At 34.0% G+C, this 23,503-nt stretch overlaps 1 protein-coding gene across 1 annotated transcript in view; it reads left to right on the top strand.

Moving 5' to 3' along the window:
* The window catches only part of EMC2 (ER membrane protein complex subunit 2), a 43,185-nt gene that overhangs the window by 1,249 nt on the left and 18,433 nt on the right, over positions 1-23,503 (top strand). Inside the window, exons 2-7 of the mRNA XM_070940375.1 lie at positions 6,364-6,477; positions 9,297-9,361; positions 13,049-13,134; positions 15,882-15,939; positions 22,361-22,446; positions 22,601-22,660. Coding sequence (XP_070796476.1) covers positions 6,364-6,477; positions 9,297-9,361; positions 13,049-13,134; positions 15,882-15,939; positions 22,361-22,446; positions 22,601-22,660 — 469 coding nt within the window. The remainder of the gene's footprint in view (positions 1-6,363; positions 6,478-9,296; positions 9,362-13,048; positions 13,135-15,881; positions 15,940-22,360; positions 22,447-22,600; positions 22,661-23,503) is intronic.

Here is a 23,503-nt window from a genome sequence, read left to right as displayed (position 1 = left end):
TGGGTTGATGTTTTGGTACTTCTGAATTCAGGATAGTTAATAGGTGAATTTATTTATTACAGATGTATTGATTTTAAGCTACTAGTCTCTTAAGATTGAAAAAAAAATAGTTTCAAGTTCAGTTCCTACTCTATAAAAAATTTCTACAATACTGACAATGGAAATGCTGCAGCACTTCCTAAGGAAACGCTTGACTTTCATATTTCTCCAAAGAGCCCATGGTAGCACCTGTTATGTTCGCAACAGCCCTTTGAGGTCAATTAAATAAAAGTGACTAAGTACAATTTGCATAACTGTGCCCTGTGAGACAGTGGGAGACATCGTTAGCAAAATACTTTTGTTTATTTACCTGGAAATAAACAATGTTTATCCTCTAAAAATATGTGATATTGTAGCTTTAGAGTATTTATTTTGTCTTTTTATTGTGATTTTTGGGCTTGCTTTGATTTAGGATCATGAATTACATGAGTTTGTTCTTGGATAATAGATAATATAGGTGCAGTAGATAGGTGTTTGGATTGGTCTGTTTATTAAAGCACCATGCTGGAAGCCAGAGGACTGAGTTCTAGTCCTGCCTTTAGCATGAAAGTTGGGTGACTTTGGGCCAGTCACTGTCTCTCAGCCCCACTTGCTTCACAGGTTTGCTGTTGTGAGGAAAATAGAAAGAGGAAGGAATATTAGGTATGTTTATTGCCTTGAATTATATATAAAAATAATACAGACAGGATAAAAAAAATTGATGTGAACTAGTAACTTTGAGCTGACCACAAATTAACAAGATTCTTCTATTTTATATTTATAATGGTATGTGGGAATGACCTTGAGAGATGAGGGGAGAGATGCTGCTCTGGGAGTGATCAAATAAAGAGCAGTTGGAGCCTTCAGCTGAATAATCTGCAAAGAAAGATAATAATAGTAATAATCTGCCCTAATTTATCAGGAGGTAAAAAGAGACAGTGTGAGATTTGTATTTTCAGACTTGCAAGATTGTGTTAATGTAGCCTTACAATAATTTAGAATTAGCTCATGTGGTTTTGTTTCTTGTCAGGTCTACTTGACATATATTCTGCTTCCTCAATTTTTTACCATGTTTTCTTAAAGTAATAAAGCAAATTGGAATATTTTGTTTTCATTCATTTGAGTTAGCAATGTGTAAATATGATTTTAAGGTTTCTATACATTTTGTGTATTGTATCTATATAATATATATTGCTCTAATTATATATTTGTATATATTAGAGCTAGTTGTTGTAGTGGTTAAGGCATCAGGCTAGAAACCAGGAGACTCTTTCTAGCCCCGCCTTAGAAATGGAAGCCAGCTGGGTGATTTTAGGCTACCCTAACCCAAGCCCCAGGAAGGAGGTAAAGGTAAATCCTTTCTGAAGAAGCTTGCCAAGAAAACCTCAGAGACTTATTCAAGCAATCTCCAAGAATCAGACACAATTGAATGGGGAAAAAAGTGTGTGTAGGCACATATACATACACATACATACATACATACATACATACATACGTATAGGTATTGTATACCTATACGTATACGTATATGGAAAAATCAGGACATCCAGGCAATTCAAAATCAGTATAAAGGTTTATAGCAAGCTCATGCTCTCTACAAGAATCTGAACTACTAACAGTCAAAGCAAATAGGCGGTAGATAAGAAATAATGAAATTCAAGGCAGACTAGACTTAGATCTCTTGTGGGCATGAAGGGACGCAAGACTGTTGATGCATTTGGCCTCTTCCTTGGGTTCTGCCTCGTCATCTCCAGGTATTATTTACTGTTGCTCTGCATGTAATTATACATCTAAAACCATAGAAACGTAGAAGATAGGAAAGTCTAATTAAATCTTTTGCTATTAAGATAAATTAACCAACAATTCTGTGTAGATAAACAGAGCCCAACCTATATGATCCTTGAACTTTATTAGAATGTTATTTCCATATGGATTTCCCATGTTAACATGTTTAAACCTATCTTGTGTATAGAGGATAATCCTTCACCTATCCACTTTTGCCTAAATTTAGTGGGAGATCAGAGTTTATAGGACACTGTTTAACTGAAAATAGGGGAAGCAGTTTCCATGAAATTCAAACAGGATTTTAGGTAAGCATATTTTTAACACATGTAAAATGACAGGTAAGATTTTATGCATGTGCAGAAGGATATAGGATGTAGATTTTATATTTTGTATCTGAAATCCATTAAGTTAAGGTTTATTACAGTCTTATAAAATCACTATATTTATCCCTCCTCCCATTCCAACAACAAAATACGGAGAAACGGAGGATCCCGGATCTGCGCACCTTCCGCCGCGCTCTTAAGACCTTTTTATTCCATCAGGCTGGCCTGGCCTAATCTTTTCCCTTTTTCCCTTTTTAAAATGTAAATTTTAATCTGTTTTAAATTATTGGGGTGTTTTAAATCTGTCTTGGGCCAAATTGTTTAATTTGGTTTTACTTTGCTTTTAAATTTTGTATTTATGTGTTTTATCTTGTGGCTGTTCACCGTCCTGAGTCCTTCGGGAATAGGGCGGTATATAAATCAAATAAAATGAAAAAAATGAAAAATGAAAATGCTTTGAATAGGATTGACCCATTTTCAAACTTAGTGCTCTATTTAGTAAGAATTATATTGGATATATTCAGAACTAGAGATATTTTCAAAGTTACTATGACTGACACTGATCAATATTAATCCAGCTTCCCATTTATTTTTAGTGAAAATATGCCATTCATATATTTGCACAACAAAATGTCATGAAATTAATGAAGGATATGGGATTAATGAATACACATAAGTGGGGGAGGGGAGTGAGTGAGTGAGTGATTTCATTTGATTGTTGTGTAAGTGCTGTTGCTGTTGTGTAAGGGCTAAGAAATATCAGTTCTTGCCTCACTTCAAATAATCTTAGGAAATCTGGTCCTTGTCAGCCTTGAACTGTTTGGATGCCTTAAAATTAACAATTTGCTAAATTCATATATCATGCCAAACCATAAACCATGTTTTCAAAGTGGGTGGATTTATAAACATATTATGATTACAGAATCAGATCTGTAATATTGGGATAATATAATGTTAATTATATGTAATAATTACATATTATTATGTAATAATAATATTATTATATAATATATAATATAATACAGAGTTACAGAACTATAAGGATTACTGATGTAACTCATTTGGCTATATTTGGCATGTCTGAATCCAGCTGATGTGACTTCAGAAACCTTAATTAAAACACAATATAGCAGAGCATAATGTGTTAATCCAACTGAGTTAACTGGGAGAAACCAAAACTGCCATTGCTTCTGGATTATGTTATGACTATTTCAATTCATAAATGGGGACATAGCAGTAGAATGTCATGTTATTTTAAAATATGAGAGGAAGCATATACTTCTCTACCCTCATAAAGAAGGTAGGAGAACATCCAAAGACTTTTTCTGATGAACTATGTCATGGTTCAAATTATTACCTGAAATGAATCCTATTATATAAAGGTCAAGTCTTAAACTGTTACACTCATACATCATAAATAAAATACATCATAAGTAAATAAATAAAAAATTAAGAAACGTTAGATTATCCCAATCTTTAAGGAGAAAAAATGAATAATTTTCAAACACACACACATTTTTTTTTTTTTAGGATTAGGACCTTTCTGAGTGGTGCAGGGAGCCTGAAGACAAAAGGAAGCACTTTTCATAAATGAAGTTTATAAAAGGTGTCTATTTTTTGTAATGACAATGTCCACTCTTAAAGGAATATCCAGTATTCATTTGTAGCTGGATATAAAAGAATATTTAGCTTTCCTTAGCCTTCATATTTCTGGAATTTCACTTTTTTTTTTCAGTGTTCATACTTCATACATTTAAAAAAGAGATATAATCCAAATATAGACGTAAATGAGAACTTGTATAAGGAAGATAAAATTATCAGCTTGAATATTTATTGTGCATTGCTGAATAATGAGTGAACCATAGTGGAAATGTTAGAATAAAGCTCTGAGAATAATCTTTCTTTTTAAAAGCTTATCCAAATGTACGATGAATACAAAAATATAAGAACTAAAAATACTCAGAAATAATGTGTAGAAAACCATACAGGTCCTGGACTCACAACCACAACTGAGCTGAAAATTTTGGTTATAAGCCATTGTGGATATTAAATGGGTCACTGTCTTGATTTTATAATTGTTTTACAATGACCATAATCATAACTCAAGCCACCATGGTATTTCTGTTCTATCAGGTTATTATAAATTTAAGAGATACATCAATAGGTGTAATTTTTACAATCAGGTGCTATAATTCTCCTTGTTTCCATTTTTGAGAGAATTAAATGTATTAAACTAATTCTAGCTGTGGAAAAACTGTAACTTTTAGCCTGATAGCTTTTTTCATAAATGTAATTAGCTATATGAATTGTTTGAAGTATATTGTAATCTCTCTCTTAAAAGTAATTCTTAATATTTTCAATAATTTTGAAAGACTCAGAACAATAATAAGCATTGCATCTAATTTGGTAATAGAGAGCCATCTACAGTAGAAAACATTTCTTCTTCTTCTCCTTCTATATATATCTTAAAACCTGGTCCTTTAGCTTATTTTAGGCTACAATATTTGTCCTGCTGCTGAGAATAATGCTCTTTGAAGAGTAGTTTTCTTCTATTCAGCAGGCAGACACTTCAAGTTACTTACATTCTTTAAAAAAATAATTATCAAATGACAAAACTTTTTTCAATATTTGAAATCCTGTAGTATACTCTGACATAGAATCATTTTTTTTGTATTGGAATTAGTCTTACATAAATGTTCTACCAGTGGTGAAGTAAATTCACAGTAAAAACACAGCTTTTAATATTTTAATCTCTTAGTCTCGGTAATAGATGCAATATTCACTCAGGTTGTTTATGTTCATTTTTTAATTTCCAGGAATCGTCTTGAGTCAGGAACCATTTAGCTCTACTCAGGCACATGAAACATAATATACAGTGGTTTTGTTGACTTTTAGAATAAAATGCAGTATGTTTCCAACATACTGAGATTTTTTTTAATGTTGGGGAAGGAGGAATGGAATAAGAACAGATTGTAGAAAGAGGTTTATTGAATCTAAAGTTGACAGTTTTATTAAATTTGCACATCTTGTAATAAAGGCTAATTAATTCAGAGGTATGTATTTCATATTAAATATCAGGTAAAGTATTCTGCAAGTCTTTTCCTTTTATTAATAATAATAATAGCATCAATTACAAAGCAAACCTGATGTTTTCTTTGGTAAATGCTGATTTTTTTTAACCATATAAAATTGTTAGGCTTAAAACAAATCTTCAGAGCACTCTGCCGTACACTGTGATTTTAAAAACCTGTAGAAAGATTTCATGATCTAATATGATGTTTTTAAGCTTTAAAGTTTTATATTACTTAGCGGCATATTTGACATCCATTATATTATTCTTGACATTTACTTTTATTATAGCCGCATCTATGATAACCTTAATACTTTCAAAAAATAAGTGAATTGTAGAAAGAAGCACTGTTGCTAATAAAGTATTAGTGGATACTTTATTAATTAAGAAAAATTAATACTTTAAAAATATAAAGTGTACACATATATGTTACTACATTAATTTTAATAGTAATATTTTTCACCTATATTTCTATTTTGATTTAGGAAATAGTAAGAAATATACCTGTATGAGTTAACATTACACTTTTATAAGTTTTATTAAAATAAGAAAATTATATGAGTTAACCATTTAATTATGTATGGTTTAGAGACTGCTGAAAACAACCTGAGAATTCTCAGAGGAAATTGTAAATGGGATGTGTGATAGTATTATTTTTTATCTATAATTGGATATTGTAATCTTAAAATAAAACTGTTCAGCATTCAGAATAAGCTCATTTTACATTTGCAGTAAAAAATGGTTCCCAGAATAATTATAAATTGCAACAAATATTCATAGAACAATAGTCTTAAAATACCAATCAGATGGTTTCTAAACAGTAAGATAATATTTAGAAATTTACAGTTTCAGTTCTGTAAGATGTTTTTGTAGTACTATGTATTTTTGGCACCAAGAGGGGTAGTAATTCAAAATCAGTTTGGAGTTTTATACTCTGTAAAGATTAGTCATTCCCAATAAGTAGAAGTATGCTGAACTACAGCAGTAAGTTTCCAATTTTAAATTTTGTTGAAAGGCTGTGTGAACGTAATACGAGAAATAGAATTATACACATGTATTCATATGAGAGCCGTGATCTCAGCAAGGATTATTTGTTTAAATTGAATATCACTAGAAATATTGGACATTATTGTTATCCTATTCTAATTGTCATTTTGTTTCTTTCAGAGATGCGAGACAAAATGAGAAAATGGAGGGAAGAGAACTATCGGAACAGTGAGCAAATAGTTGAAGTTGGAGAAGAGTTAATTAATGAATATTCAGCTAAGCTTGGTGATGACAGTAGGTTAAAACTGTTTTACTTCTCTTTATTAGCTAGCCCTTCTGATATGCTGTGGTATATGTCATGTTTTAGATTTTATTAGTATCCAGCTAAAATTTGCATATTTTGTAATAAAAGGCCAACAAAGCCAGACATATGTATTTATATTAAAATATCAGATAAAATAATTAGTATACAGGATCCAATCTGGGTTGGTCACAATTAGAATACAGTTGATTTCTCCATCATGCCATCTATTTTAGTTAATTTTTTGGTGCCATGCTGATGTACAATAGGTCCATAAACTTTGTATGCTTAAAATCAATCAGTATTCCTAGACTTCTGATTTTTACAAGTATAGCATGTGGCTAGGGAGCTTGTAGCTACAACAGATTAAGTTATTCTCTATTCATAGAGATACTTTGGGAAGTATCTTCCCCTATCGCTCCCAGAAAACTTTAAACAAATTTCAACTAGTCAAATGTTTAGGGATTGAAATACGGAAGCTTATTCCTGAAAAATTAAAGCAAAGTCAATGACGTGAAATCAATGTGAAGGTTGCTTTTATAATACAGTTGGGCAGGAGAGTGTAGGGTATGTCTGGATTTTCATTAGATGCAGTATCATTTACGGAGAGAGGACTCATAGGTTCATAATACAAATTCTTCCCAGAAAGAAGCTTGGCATTCCATATTTTATATCAGAAGGGAATAGTTGAAGAAAAAGTTTTAAAGGAGCAATGTATGCAGTGCAGGCTAAAGCATCTGAGTGTACAGGATTTATTAAGATTCCTATATAAGCAGGAAGGGAGTGAAAAAAGATTTGATTTTAATTAGTTTATTTTATCTTCATTTTTATAACTCAGTTAACCTAATTCGTACAGTATGAGCAGTTTATTTTTGGCAGATCTCTCAAAGATCTGACCTAGAATGTTCTTTATTTAATTTTAGGAAGTTTTGATCTTAGTAATACTTAAATTCAACAAGATACAGTTTTTCTGAAACGGATTTATTAAATGCTAGGATATTGCCAAAAGTAACCATGAGTAGTGAAATCCGCTTTTCTTTCAGAAGAATAAGTGAATAGTAAACTTGTATGGAACTGATTTCTATTTTGAACCAAAGTAAATTATTTTGGAAAGAGTGATTGTCTTATCACAGTTGAATATACTCATTGACCATTTTTGGGTGAATTACTCTATAAATTTATAGTAACAATAACATTCATGAATTTAGATAACACAACATTACTTTGATTACAAACAACAATATTTTGTTCCAGTTCATTTGTGGTATATGTCATTGTTCCAGAGGGTTGCAGTAAATGAACTGTCATTTCCTGCTGTCATGTCTTTTACTCTTCTTTTGGTCTGCATTAACTGTGTAGCTTATACTTTAGTACTCAGAAAGCATTTTTATTTTGCTTAAGAAGTTCATCTATTCTCAGAATCCTTTCAGATTTTACACAGGAGAAATCTAAAAGCTATTGCAGATATGCATACACTTGCCTATGATTATTCTTTTCTTAATAGAAGCTGAACACCCTTGATTTGCATGGGAGTTGAAAGAAGTTCAGTTTATCACACTGGGTTATTTTTGATCAAGGGGTATAATCTGAATAGTAAATATATGAAAAAGAAGGAATGCAGTATTAAGATGGATTTTCATTAGCTCTGTACCTAAGAATGAATAATTATATGACTGATAGCATTTTTATTTATTTATTTATTTATTTATTTATTTATTTATTAAATTTATATACTGCCCTATTCCTAAGGGACTCAGGGCGGTGAACAGCGAACGATAAAAATACATGTAATACAAACGTTAATAATAAAAAACCAATTAAAATATACTAAACATTCTGGTCCTAGATAATTCAAGACATCCCAGTTTAAAATAAAATCAAAAAGCAATATAAAGGGAAAGTTAGGCCAGGCCGGCCTGCTGAAACAGGAATGTTTTGAGGGCACGGCGGAAAGTGCGCAGATCCGGAATCTTCTGTATCTCTGGGGGGAGCTCGTTCCAGATGGTGGGTGCCCTCACAGAAAAGGCTCTCCCCCTGGGGGCCGCCAGTCGACATTGTTTGGCTGACGGCACCCTGAGAAGCCCCTCTCTATGGGAGCGTACTGGGCGGTGAGAGGCTATTGGTGGCAGAAGGCGGTCTCGTAAGTACCCCGGTCCTAAGCCATGGAGCGCTCTAAAGGTGGTAACTAAGACCTTGAAGCGCACCCGGAAGACCACAGGGAGCCAGTGCAGCTCGCGCAGGAGGGGAGCCACATGGGAGCGCCATGCTGAATTCTTTAGACTAGAGTAATATTTCTCCTTGGAGCTTCTTCCATGAACTTTAGAATTCAATAAATACAGCAACTTAGGGATTTTACAAAAACGTTATTTAAAGGGAAACAAAAGGAGAACAGTGCACCTATATCAGCAAAGTTTTTTTCTGAAAACTATTATTTGCCAAAACCACAGACTCTTTTTTAAAAAGTTGGTGACCTCTGAATCATTCCATAGTTGATTTGATATCCCATGTTGTTTTCCAATTCAGCTTTTAAGATGAACCAGTGTATAAAAATATATGAGCAATGAAATTAAAATATGTTTAGCAAATACTTATACTTTATTTATTTATTATACTTTATTTATTTATTTAAAGTGTGGTTAAACACACAAGGAATTTGTCTAAATATTCAGGTTTAGCATTAGTGTGATGGGTTTCCGTAAGATTAAGTATATGGATGTTATAAAAGGCAACATTTCCTACAATTTGCTATGAGCTAATTAGCAGGTTTGTGGGGGGAGGAAGTTTGTGTTTCATGATGTTTTGTATTATCTAGTTTGGATAATATTTGAGCAAGTGATGATCGCCGCGTTGGATTGCAACCGAGATGACTTGGCATCGGTAAGTGTTCCAACATTTTATGCAAATCTGGTAAATCTAATCTTTGCTAACACAATAGGTAGGCATTCTCCTTATTTTCCTCTGCAGTCCATTACTGGAGTATACAGTATTTCTGCAGTCTACTTTTAGGGCTATGTAAATCTTGTGAAATACACTAGTTTCCTTTTTAAATCTTTGAAACGTCCATGTCTTTTCTGAGACTCACATGACTGATTTGGAAAGTGTCTGTACAAGGACATATTTCCTAGGTGTCCAGGAGCAACATTCAAAAGTTTTAAATGTATTCGGTATGGCTTCCTGAAACTCCCTATGGAAGAAGGAATCCTGTGAAATAGCATATTATATCAAATAAGAAACTGCACTGGGAAAGAGAAGTGATTAAACACTGTGAACTTTTCAATTTTTAAGATACTATTTTGAAATGTTACCTAATTTATTCTGGACAGTTAATAAAACAATGTGATTTTGGGTAGCCAGGCATCCATTTTGGATGAAGGACTTTATATTGAAATATTTGGAATTTAAAGTAGAATATATTTATTACAAGAGTATAATTGCATTTTTATTTTTTGGACTTTCCAGGTTGCATGGTTTAAAAATTGAGGGTACCTCTTAATGCTCTAGGCATATTAGTTCAATAGCTTAAACATGGATTAATAGTATGTACCTACAAAGCTATTCCTTTTTTCAGCATTATGGACATTGCTTCTTCAGATATTGTTTTAATATGTACTTTGATGATGGCTTGTTCTACTCTCCCGATATTGGCACTCACATATGATTTAGTTGTATTTGCTTCTGATAACAGTGATATATATTCATTCAGTTTTCACAGTTTTCCTTCTCACAATTATATGCAAGTTAACTAGCAAGGGGCATCTTCAGTAGATATTTTGAAACTTTTTAAAACATTAGTCCCTTTTCTTTAGAGGACATATTCATATTTTTCATGTACATTTTCTTGTTTTACTGCTATAGAAATGTTGCTCTTGCTCATGGAAATATTTTTCTCTTTTTGGTCAAAAAAGAGTGCTATAAAATCAGTTAATTTGTTTCCTGAGGTGAAACAGCAGATGAATATTAAATTTTCACAGTGTTTTCAATCCATAATTTTGAATAGCTTAATAGTGGACTCATTTTTGTCTTTTATGTATTCTTGAACTTGTTCTTGGACACTGCATTAAAAGTTACGTATTTTTTATTGTTTCATTATAAAATAATGAATAGTGCTTATACTGTCATAATTTAAGTTTAAGTGAAGCCTAATATCTTTAAAATAAACCTACAACTGTATTTAGAGAAATTAAGCATATTTTACGCAGTGAAAGTAAGGAAGATTATACACACTGCTCATTGTTTCATTTGCTGAATCACATTGTATTGGCCTTCAGTGATAATTCTTTCAAAGTTTTTTTAAATAAACTAGGACAATTATATATATTTGTAAGATGAATTCAGGATGGCTTGTGGTAATTAAAATAGTATTTTTCACTGAAACCCCCAATTAGCTAAAATAAAACAGCTGTATAAACTAGCTTTCCAAAGTTCAAAGCAAACTGTTTATAATTAGAAACAAGGAATAAAATCATGCTAAATGATCTCTGATTATATTAGGCCAAAACCACCGGGCACAAGGCCAGGTATAATAGTATCCCCAAAGTGCAAACCTTAAATTTTCAACACCACTTGTTCATTATTGAGAACCTCTGTATATTGACTGAATTTTACCACATTTAGCCCTGTCCAATCCATACTCATTGCAGGCAGTGATTTTAAACTAGATAAAAATCGGAACCAAACATTCTTTTTCTCCTCCCCCTCCAAAATATGCATTATGACTTAAGTATGCTTGGCATCAGTTTGTTTTTTTCAGGAATGGTCAAACAACTGCATCTTAAAATAGTCAGCATTTCCACGGTAATATACTTACAGTTTCTAGAACCATAAAGAAAACTTGAGGTTTTTATTGAATGACACTCTTAAAAGTCAACAACTGAGAGATCTGAATTGGGAAGAAATGTTTGCCATCATTTCCAGATGAAATACGTTATGCTTGTATTTTGATCTAACAGTTTCTTCCAGTGTGTAACATCTCCCATAACATTTGCGTTCTTTCCCCTTATGTCTCTCAGGTGACCATATTGCCCAAATATGCAATTTAACAGATTTAATGAGATCACCTTTTTTTTTAAAGCCACTAATCTTATATTTGCAGTCTGGATTTTATGTAGGTATTTATTTTAATAGATTAATTTCTATAGCTGACCTCTCAAACAAGTGAATCTGGGCTGCAAATAATCATAAAATTAATCTAGGTATCAATAAAGGAGAATATTTGTAGCTAGGGATTGAAATGAGGGGTCGTTGGTGCTCTCTGGGCTTGGTTGTTTTCTTGCAGACTTTTCATTACCCAAACTACCACTGGCGATGTTACCTATGGTAGTTTGGATAATGAAATGTCTGCAAGAAAACAACCAAGCTCAGAGAGCATCCAGGATCCTTCAAATCTAGGTATTCCCTGAGTTGGCTACTAGAAACATTGGGGGGAGGGGGGCAGGAAAAAATCTAGTGATCAATCATGTCTCACCATTGAGGTGTTTTTTGTTTTCTTTTTAATTTATGTATGTATTATTTTTAATTATTATTTTTACATTTTATCAATTTTTATTTATTTTTAATTTTTGTCAGGATTATGGACACGTGTTTATCCCAAGAATACTTAAACTCAGTTACTGATGCTTGACCCACTACCTCCACTGGGAGTGGGTTCCAAGCTTCCACTATTTCTGTGAAGTAATACTTTCTAACATGACTTTTGAATTTCCCTCCTGTCAGTATGAATTTATACCCTCGTGATCATGACTTGGATGTGCTTTTTAGCTGTGGGCCTTTTGTTAAAGAGGATCTAACTCTGTTCTTTTCGCCTTCCTTTATGTCTGTAAACCCTCATTCAGTCTTTCAAAGTCAGTTCTAGTCTTTTAATTGACACTCATGTGTGAGGTCTTACCTTTACTATCACTTTTATTCCTTATGATCGCTTGTCTTGTCAAATATCTTTTCTGTGGTAGTTTTTAGATTTAGACCCTCCAGCTACAAAACATTTAATTTTCTTAGTCTATATAATGTTCATGTTTTATTATTTTTGATAGCTTCTAATCATGTTTCCAAGCACCGATTCCCTGAAGTAGTTGAATTTAGAATTTGTTTCTGTCTAACAAGGTATATTAAATTTGCATTTAATAGCTGTTACTGATTTAGGTGAAATAATAATAGTTGTTTTCATTTTAAATAATAGATTTATTACAGTAAATCCAAATTAAATATAATGTATTTTTTATGTAAAATTGTGCACAAAGAGATTTTTGCATGCACTTCCCATTACTGAATTCTGCTAGCAGTACAAGTTGCATTATATGTTCGAAAAGGAAAAAAACCTGATCTTATTAATTAGTTATATGTTCCTTTAGGCTTTTTTAAAACTTGTGTTTTGAATATGTTTGTAGTCTTGGATCTATCTATATACTGGCTTCTTTCAAATATTGTTGAAGTGTTAATTTGATATTTTGGTTGTGCTGGGATGGGTTGCCAGATGAATCTCTTAGTTACTGCATTCAAATAAACATCACTGAAACATTTGAAAATTATGTTCCTTACCTACTCATTTTTCTTCATGTTTTGAATTTATAGTATTGCCTTCAAGAACTAAGACGGCAATTCCCTGGGAGCCATAGAGTTAAACGGTTAACTGGTATGAAATTTGAAGCCATGGAGAGGTAACTGAATTCTAAAGAATATTTTCCAGATGCAGCTTTAAAAGACGTCTCCCAGAATATATAAATATAAAAGCTATGAAGGAATAAATTAAGTAGATGAAAGTAAGGTATGAAAATTATAATTAAAGATGAATTAGAATGGAAACATGTTAGAAAATGTAATAGAAATGTATATTAAAAATTAAGGTTATGCAACTTCTTAAATTTAACAGTCTTTTAGAGACAGTAGCATGGTCCAATTGGTTTGACATTGTCCTGTATTATAGAATGCTTTGTTCAAGAGTTCTGTGCTTAACTCATAATCAACTATATAAACTGGAATGTTCACAATTTGTTTCCTTAAAGAAAAATAAATACTATTAAATTCTGAAGGAACTTAATTCTTTTTTTGACATCTTTCAAATTTGAAACAAATGGAACAATGGTCTCATTCATATTCTGTTTCTGATTATTTAAGGAACCTTTTTGAATATAAATTGACTAGATGTCAGCCTATTAAGTATTAAATTAAGTATTTAACATTTCTGGTGAAAAGAATGACATGGGATAGATAATCTTACATTTCTGACCATCATAGTGGTCATTAGAATTGGAATTCTTTATTTGCCAAGTGTGATTGAACACACAAGGAATTTGTCTCCAGTGCATAAGCTCTCAGTACATACAAGTAACAAATGATAAATCATGATTATAATCCTAAAATACATTCATCATAAATTATAAGGTACAACACTCACTGATAGTCATAGGATACTAAATAAACAATCAACATAAATCATCCAAGGATACCAAATAATATAAATCATAAGATATAACCAACAAAGTTATAGTTATAAGAAGATGATGAGATAGATAATAGGAAAGATGAGAAGGATAATAGTAATACCGCCCTACTAGGTAGTTTTTGTTGGAATTAGATGTTTAGCAGAGTGATGGCATTCGGGAAAAACTGTCCTTGTGTCTAGTTGTTTTGGTGTACAATGCCCTATAGCGTCATCTTGTGGGAAGAAGTTGAAACAGTTTATATCCAGGATGTGAGATATTTTCACAACCCCCTTTCTGTCTTGTGCAGTATACAGGTCCTCAATGGAAGTTTGGATGGTAGCAGTTGTTTTTTCTGCAGTTCTAACTGTCCATTGAAGTCTGTGTCTGTCTTGTTTGGTTGCAGTGCCAAACCAGACACTATAGAGTGTCTGGTGCAGTGCCAAACCTATAGAGGTGCAAATGACAGACTCAATAATTACTTTGTAGAACTGTAACAGCAGCTCCTTGCGCAGTTTGAGCTTTCTGAGTTGGCGTAAGAAGAACACTTTGTTGTGCTTTTTCGATGACATTTTTTGATGTTATATTTCACACATCTTTCTCTGTGATCACCAGATATGTGGGGGGGGGGGGGGCAGAGGGATGGGATCAGTTGTAGGAGGCTTGGCTGTTATTAGTGTATCTGAGATGGAGATGGTGGCAATAGTTGACTGGTTTCCTCTCAAACCTACATTGTTCATGCATTTGACTGTTGCAGCATCTTGCAGTGATATGTTTGCAATTTGTGCATTTCTCAACTGGCTTCTGACAAGCATAGTCAATGGAGAAGTCAACAGTAAAAGCTCAAATTTGGTCACTTGATGTCACACTAGAAACCCTGGTGACTCAAGCAATGTCTAAATGGAAACTAATATTGTACGTCTGTTGCAGTTATGTGATGTTTCACTTAGAGATGGTGTTGCTTGTCCCAATTATGATTGCCAAGCAAGAACCACCTGTAACAGAATATGTCTGGCATGGCTTGCTTTCTTGAGAGTGAGAAGCCATTGTCCTGAGATGTCACTATAAATTGGAATAAGCAGCTGAAAATGTTTTAATCTGTTTCTGAAAAAGCTATGTGAAGTGAGAAGAGCCTACAGTAGGTATGAAGAAAATTAGACTCTAATATAAAAAATATCATCATATTTCAGTAATAACATAAATCCTATGTCGACAACTCTAGCTTAGAGTCTTAGCATCTCCACGAGTAAATCTTCTGAAGTCCAATACAGGTAGTCCTCGATTTATAACAGTTCACTTAGTGACTATTTGAAGTTACAATGGCACTGAAAAAAGTGACTTATGAACATTGCAGCATTCCCATGATCACGTGATTTACATTTGGATGCTTGACAACTGACTCAAATTTATGACGGTTGCAATGTCCTGGGGTCATGTGTTCACCTTTTGCAACCTTCTGACAAGCAAAATCATTGGGGAAACCAGATTCACTCAACAATCATGTTACTAATTTAACAACTGCAGTAATTTACTTAACAAATGTGGCAAGAAAAATGGGGCAAAACTCAACAAATTTCTCACTTAGCAACATAAATTTTGGGTTCAATTGCAATAGTAAGTTGAAGACTACCTGTAATGCAATAAAATGTATAAACTTTTTACTAAATGATCCTCCAGGCAAGTTACAACAATTTATTAATCAAGATAAAAAATCTGGCCACACATGGTAACAAAAATGTTGAGTCCGGTTAAAATTGTACTAAAGTGTTGTAGTGTCTGCACTGAGGACAGTGGCTTCAAATGCACCAAAACACAAACCAGCTACTTCAGTGACTTTAGATGAACAACATTATACCTATTTATGTCCATATCCAGATGTTATTTTCCAGCAGGTTTGCACATCTTACTGAGTTAGGCTTTAAGTATATAGACATGTTAGAACACTGTTAAATTTACCTGCAGGTGTTTTCTGTTCATATTTGCAGCTATGATGATGCAATACAGTTATATGACAGGATTTTACAAGAGGACTCAACAAACACTGTAAGTTAAATAGAAAACTAAGCATTGCCTTTTCTTCCTTTGTCTTTATATTGTAATACTTTCCTTCTGGTTAATAGTTTGTGTCAAAATTCCAGTATAAAAAGTCACCAGATTTAATACATTTTCTTTGAGAAGGAGCTAATGCTTCTTGCCTGTATGGTAATAGAACATTGGTATGTTTGAATGCTGATAAATACTGTAGACTTCAGAATAATAGCCTGGTATATTTAGAAACTTTAATGAAATTTGTAAAAGACCATAATTTTAAATAGTTGTGAGAGAAAAATATCAACAAGTTTGAATATTATTTTTATACTGACAATTTAAAATGATAAATGCTGCACATATGGTGAAGGTTAAAATCTGGAGAATCTTGAACTGGTTCCAGTGAATTAATTGAAGTGAATTGGGAAACGCACTTGTAAAGGAACAGCAAGTAAATTCAGGAGTTGTGTTAACTTTGTTGTTTCTGTTGTCCAACTGAAAGAAAAGTCAACCTCCCCACAATACCGCCAGAGTGAGTTACTGCAATGTATTTTTTTTAATGGGCCAAATTTAAGAACCGTTCATAAATTTCACTCAGTATGTAATATAGTTGTAGGAACAGTGGGAGAGGCTAGGGCTTTGTGTCATGTTACATCAGTTCAGAGAGCAGCCTACATTTTTGGTTGTGGTTTTCAAATCCTGAACAGTTTTAACATGAGATTATGTAAAGAATAATCTATAGCAATATAAATCTGTGCAAGTGTACATTCAGTGTGGAATTCCTGCTTTTTTGGTCTGACAGAGAATATTGCATTAACAAATCGGGCTTCACATCTTTGGAACTCTTATCTAAGATATGCACACGCCCTTTTCATTTTAATTTCCTGATGCTTATTATTTTCTTTTCATGCAAGAAAAATGATTAATTGGTATGGTGTTTTTTTAAATATTTGATTCAGAAAGCTTTACTGATTAGAGTGAAAATGATACGCAAGTAATTCTGAGAATTGAAAATAAGGGATTCTGCAATATTTTGGTAATCATATTTTTTTTTAAATCATCTTGAAAATAATGAGAATGAAAAGAATTTCTTTTTCCTTTTAGATAAATAAATTTATCTAAAATATTCTTGTGTTAGATACAAGAATAAACTGATCAGTTAATTTATTAAAAAGTGGATATAACTTCAGTTGCTTTGAAGCAACTGCTTTTAAAATTAATATGTAATATAAGAAATATTCAGTTGGAGACACTGTAGTTCCATAAACTATGTTTGGATTTACAGTTAAACCTGAATGAAATAATGAGAGATTAAATTAACTGGAAGACATTTTCAAAATTGCAATCTTAGTGCTGTTAACATTTCTGCTTGTTTTTGTGCAGGAATCCAGTTTCTGTTATTTCCAATCCAGAACATTGTAGCAAAGCTTCTTAAAATTGCCAAATCATTTATCTGAAAAGTATACTATTACTTTTCTTATATTACTATAATATTGTAAATATTAGTCCTGAGTACCTTGTCTGTCTTAAATGTATTAATCATGACTATTGAGCAAATGCTTTTTCTTTGGTCAAGTATGGGTACTTTGATTTTGTGTGCTGAAGAATGAAGGTTAAGTAAAAAGTTTTGATAAATTGTCAGGTATTGGAGTTGTTTATATGTCATCTACCTGTTAATTATTTCCATGTGCACATATGGCTGCTGTAGGAAAAGAAATGCTTCATGGTTTTAAACTGAAACTATTCCTGAGTTTGTCTTGGCACTAACCTGAGCTTAAAGCAGTCTCTTATGGTGTGCTGACACATGGAGTTGCTTAGATATATTAAACATTTTCTGTTGTTTGGCAAGTGATACATCAGCTTTCGTTCACATAAGTCATGTAAAGATCACGCATTGCAGGAGCTGACAGTTTGAGACAGGAAAGATAGGGGCTGCATAAGGATAAAAAACAATTTTACTACCCTACAGTTTTTTTCTATTAGATTACAGAGGGTTGTAACTTTACCTTATATAATGGAAAAGTACCTCTTAAAGCCAGTCATTGTTGTATTGCAGTTATGAAATGAGAATAGGAACAAATATGTAAATATTTCTAAAGACGCATTAAAATAAAATTTCTATATTAATACTAAAATGAAAGTCCTAACCCGTGGGCTATTTAAGCACTTTCTTGATGGGAATTGAAAAACAGTTCTGAGCAATATAATTTACGTAAGGCCAAGTTTTGTTACAGTCCATTAGCTTCAACTAAGGAATCCTTGGGTAGGAATTAATCTCTCTCTCCAATTTCTGATGTGTCTGATAGATTTCCACTCTGGAACTTTACTGCTTTTAGAGCATTCCTAAAAAACATTTCTGTATTTGTGGAAGGAAGCAGAGAGATTTGGGGTATGAATATAAATCATCTCATGGGAAAGTGAGTGAGAATGTATGATTATTGCATTTGTTCACAAATGACAGTGTTGTGCCATTGTGAGTTTCTGTCCCATCATCTTAAATATTCTATGTGTAATTGTGGGCTTACAGCCACAGTTAGACTGGAATTTTTATGGCTGATCAATATGGTCATTAAGCAAATCGTCACATGACCAAACCGATTTTATGGCCTTCTTAAAACCATGGTTGTAAAGCAAATCACATGGTAGTTACGCGAATCACATGGTTGTCAAGCAAATCCAACTTTCCCCATCGCTTATTGGAAGCTGGCTGAGGAGGTTGCAAATTGCAAGCACATGACTGCAGAACCTGCAACTGTTGTAAATGAGAGATGGTTTCCAAGCGCCCAAATTGTGGTCATGTGATCAGGGGGTGGCGCAGTGGTTGTAACTTCAAAGTCAAGCCATTAATCACACTTTCAGTGCAACTGTAACTCCAAACCATTGTTAAACAAATGGTCGTAAATCAAGGATTACCTATATGGGCAATGCACAGGATATGGAATTTTCAGGAAGCCTTTTGATGCTTTCACAAAAGTGGAAGGTATAGGCAAGCCAGAGGAAATTGCAAAATCCCAGTCTAGCCAGCGGATAAGTGGCTGCTAAGTATTGGGGAAGGTGCAAAGGGGTCCACGAGAAGCACAGGACAATTGGAGGGTGTGTGAGAACATGGGGACAGTCAGGGAGGGTGTGGATGGATGAGGAAGGTCAGGAAGGATGCCTGAAAGCGTGGCATAGATAAAGGAAGTAGTGAGGGAAGTACAGAGAGGGTTGGGGAGGGTGGATAGGATAGCATGGTGGTGGCAGCATGGTGTGAGTCTGGAAGAGCTGAGGGAGAATGTGCAGGTAGGGGAGACCTACCTAGAGACTTATGACTTTTCCTGCTGGTTTCCCCATTGACTTTCTTGAGACATTGGCAAATTGCAGTCATGTAATTGCTGGATGCTGCAGGCTGGTCATAATTCTGAGCTAGTTTCCAAGTACCGAGATCATGATCACATAACCACAGGGGTGGTGGGATGGCCGGAATTTTGAGGAACCAGACATAACCATCATCTGCTCAGCGCTATTATAACACAAAGTGGATCAACTTGCAAACCGTGCTTTGATCAGACCATGAAACGTTTTGAATGAAAAGGAGGGGAAAAATTATCTCAAGATAGTTCTCAGGATTTTTTTCTAATTGCAAATACTTATACAAATACATTCTAGAATAATGTCCGTTCATATCAATATACAGAGCCAAAATTGGTATCCCATCTTTATTACTTTTATAAGCCACTCAAGGTGGAAAACATACCTAATACTCTTCCTTCCTATTTTACCCATGGCTTAGGACTGGGGTCCTAAGCGCTCCATGGCTTAGGACCGGGGTACTTACAGGACCGCCTTCTGCTGCCAACAGCCTCCCACCGGCCAGTACGCTCCCACAGAGCAGGGCTCCTCGGGGTGCCGTCAGTCAGACAATGTCAACTGCCCCCCCCCGGGGGGAGAGCCTTCTCAGGGCGGGCTCCTGCCCTCTGGAACGAGCTGCCCCCGGAGGTACGGAGGATCCCGGACTTGCGCACCTTCCGCCGTGCCCTGAAGACTTTGTTATTCCAGCAAGCCGGGCTAGACTAATTTTAACGGTTTTAAATTTTAAATTGGATTTTAATGGGATGTTTTTAATTATGGGCCAAAGTATTTAATCTGGTTTTAAATTGTTTTAAATTTTTATATGTTATGTATTTGATCTTGGCTGTTCACCGCCCTGAGTCCTTTGGGAGAAGGGTGGTATATAAATATAATTAATTAATTAATTAATTAATTAATTAATTAATTAATTAATTACAATAACCATGTGAGGTGGATTGGGATAAGAGAGACTTGACTGTCTTGACATAACAGCTGGTTTTTATGCCTAAAGTGGGACTAGAACTCACAGTCTCCCAATTTCTAAGTCAGCATCCTAATCCCTATACCATATTGGCTCCCCTGGTTGCTGGCTGAAGAGAGATAAATCTTTTTTCTGATTTCTCTAATGTATTCCTTGCTTTGTGTTTAATATAGCAAGTATGGAAGAATTGTGTGGTGGGACCAAAAGAATACGTGTAGGTTTAACTCCAGAAGTGTCTCTGATGTCTATTTCTATATAGTCAGTGAATGCAGCATTCGCTTGGCTTGAAAAATGTCCTGCCAGTAAAAAAATTATTTTTATTATTAAATGTACTGTATATGCTTCCCAACTTGGTCTGTTGTGTGGATGTTTGGGTAGTTTAGGGGTGGGGAATTTCTGGTGGGTGGGGGTGTGTTTGGGGATTGTTATGTGAGTTGGACCTGGTCTTTGGGTGTTAAGTGAATTTTGTTGTATGGGTATACACATACAGTGACAATAAAGTTGTTGTTATTGTTGTTGTTGTTGTTGTTGCTGTTGTTATCTCACTATCCAAAGCAACTTTGATAAATAGAACATATTACAGTGAATGGATTGACTTGAAGGGTTAAAGTTGCCAATTCCGGTTTTACCAGTGTTTCTGCAACTGGGAAGTACCTATATTTTAGTAATAGTTTAGGGCCCAATCAATTTTTACATCTGTTGGGATTTGCGAAGTAGTGACTTCTATAGGGTTGCTGAAAGAATAATGCCATATATAGGCATTATTAACATAGGATTTATAAGTGTGTTGCTCTTATAGTTCTAGATTTTTTTTGAGCCGACAGTTGAAACAGTGTATGGGAGAAAAGATTGGTTAGAAATTGGCCAGATTGCTAATGGGATGTCAGTTTATTAAGTACAGATACACCGTTATTAATTTTCCAAGTTTAAAATTCCAATTTCACGTAAAATAGTCGTGGTTGTAAAATTTGGCAGATTATTGCTTTCTTTTAAGATTATACTACTCGGGGGAACTTGAAAGTCTGCAACTGAAGAAAGTTGTTTGGCTACCAGTAGTACAAGGAATTTCATGCCCTGTTTAATGCAGGCGATCTTAGAATGAGATAAAGCACACACTTCACCAACTCCATCGTCTTCTGATGTGATCAAATGTCCTTTAGTAGTGCAAGATAAAGATCAGTTTCTACACACATGCTGGAAAAGAGTATAATGTTTCCACTAAGAAGAAATTTAGGAGTCTGAATAGCTTCTGTTGTGTGGGAATACTGCAGTTAACAAATACAGCAGGAATGACTAGAAAGTCTTAATTCCAGATCATTTGAGGAGGCCCTGTATTTTTGAAGGAAGATCATTTAGAGGTGAAAAGAAAAAACCTTTCTCATGGCAGTAAACTATCTTCTCAGCTGCTACAGATGAAGTTTGTTTTAAAAGAGGCTATAGAGTAGGGGTAGAGAATCAGCAATGGCATGTGCCCCAGATTGCTAGGACATGCCTTTTGTTTACCTGTTATGAAGCTGTTAATTCAATGGAACAGCTGCCAGATAACTTAGAATTTAAGTAGCTGTGATAATAGTTGAAATGTTCTTAGAGTTGTTACATTGCCAGGAACCGTATGTGTAATATTGGCTACCTTTTTTCTGTGCTTAATGCAATATGTGGAGGCTGCTCCAGCAAATCCAGATTTCTGCTTTGAGATTTATGGAACGTTGCTTCCAAAAGGTTCTTTAGCGCAGAAAGACAAAGAAAAGTCTTGGAAATCCTGAAAGTACAGTTTGGTTATCTCCAGTGACTCTCAGCGTGAGACAAAAGGCATAAATGGTCGGCGGAGCAACTTTGGGGTTCTTCAATGGTTGTAATTATCAGAACCTTGACTATCACTTGTACGATGCATACAGTTTGAGCATATAAATTAAAACATAACTCCAAAGCAAGAAAAGCTATTTAAATCTCTCCGCAGGATGTCACCGTGTATGAATCTGTGTGAAAACTCCTGTCATGCAGTTGCTTAGCGATGCAGTTTTTTTGTTATTAAAACAATAATTTGCAGAGTCAAATTACCTGTTTCTCAAAAACCCAAGAGGGGGATCTACGAGCACATAATCCTCTGTCAATTTTAACCTATAGGCAGCCCGAAAACGTAAGATTGCCATTCGAAAAGCCCAGGGGAAAAACACTGAAGCCATCCGAGAGCTGAATGAGTATTTGGAACAGTGAGTGTTTTATAAGAATATGCCTTGTGTTTCGTTAATCCTAATCTCTTTTTTTAATTAAAAAGGCATTTACATTTGATTTCTTTCTTTGCCTCCTTGCCGTTCATCTTATAGAATCTATTTTTAGCTCTTTTCTCCACCTTCCTTTGTTCAGATTTGTTGGGGACCAGGAAGCCTGGCATGAGCTGGCAGAGCTCTACATCAATGAACACGAGTAAGTTGCTTGCAAAGCCTAATTCATAAAGGGCTGAGAAAGTTTTGGGGTTTGTTGGGTGTTTTTTTTTTTTTTTTTTTTGGCATACAAAAAAGGATTTCTTTCTTAAAGCTATTATTGGAAGATTCTTAATTTTATTCCAGTAAAATAAATAGCACACATATTATTTTTCCCAGGGGCCATTCTTCCCCCTGTTTTATAAATAGGAAGAAGGTTTTAAATTTTTTATTAGAATGCATTTTTATGGACTTGTCAATAAAAATTTAAGCTGACCTATTTTTGGTAGCCTGGTTACAGGCATTTAATTAATTTTGCCTGATGTAAATACCGATACGCTAAATTCAGGAAGGGCATTCATGAACCCCATTTAAAATTTTATCACTCTTTGAAGAGACAGGCTAGATACGATTTGCAACAGAGACAAATGTTTTCTAAACAATAAATAAATTGACATTAAAATAAGATTGTTGTCTCTTGCACTCAAGAATGTTGGCACTTTTCTATTGTATCTTGAAGGTTGTTCACTTTTTATTGCTTTGAGGGGAAATCCCAGCATGAGCGGATTAGTGTACAGCTGTAGTTCAATTTTTTAAAATATATGTCATTAATTCTAACCTTCATTCCAAAAGCAAATTATTGTGTTTCTTTTTTCTCTCCAGTTTTACTTTTTTAGCCCAAATCGTATGGTTTCCAAGCATATTTCAAGGAATAAGAAAGTAATGAGAAAAGCAATTATTTTTATTGAGTTACCAAAAATAACTTTATTTATTTTTTAAGAACATAGCTTTTGTTGAGTAGTCCATAGGCCTCAATGGGTAATTTTAGTTTTGATTGATTGATTGA

This window comes from Pituophis catenifer, unplaced genomic scaffold (assembly GCF_029215685.1).
Source record: "Pituophis catenifer annectens isolate HBS135680 unplaced genomic scaffold, rPitCat1.0.hap2 SCAF_3, whole genome shotgun sequence".
Classification (NCBI taxonomy): Eukaryota; Metazoa; Chordata; class Lepidosauria; order Squamata; family Colubridae; genus Pituophis; species Pituophis catenifer.
Note: the sequence above shows the minus strand (reverse complement) of the source record. Positions and strands in the feature narration are given on the sequence as shown.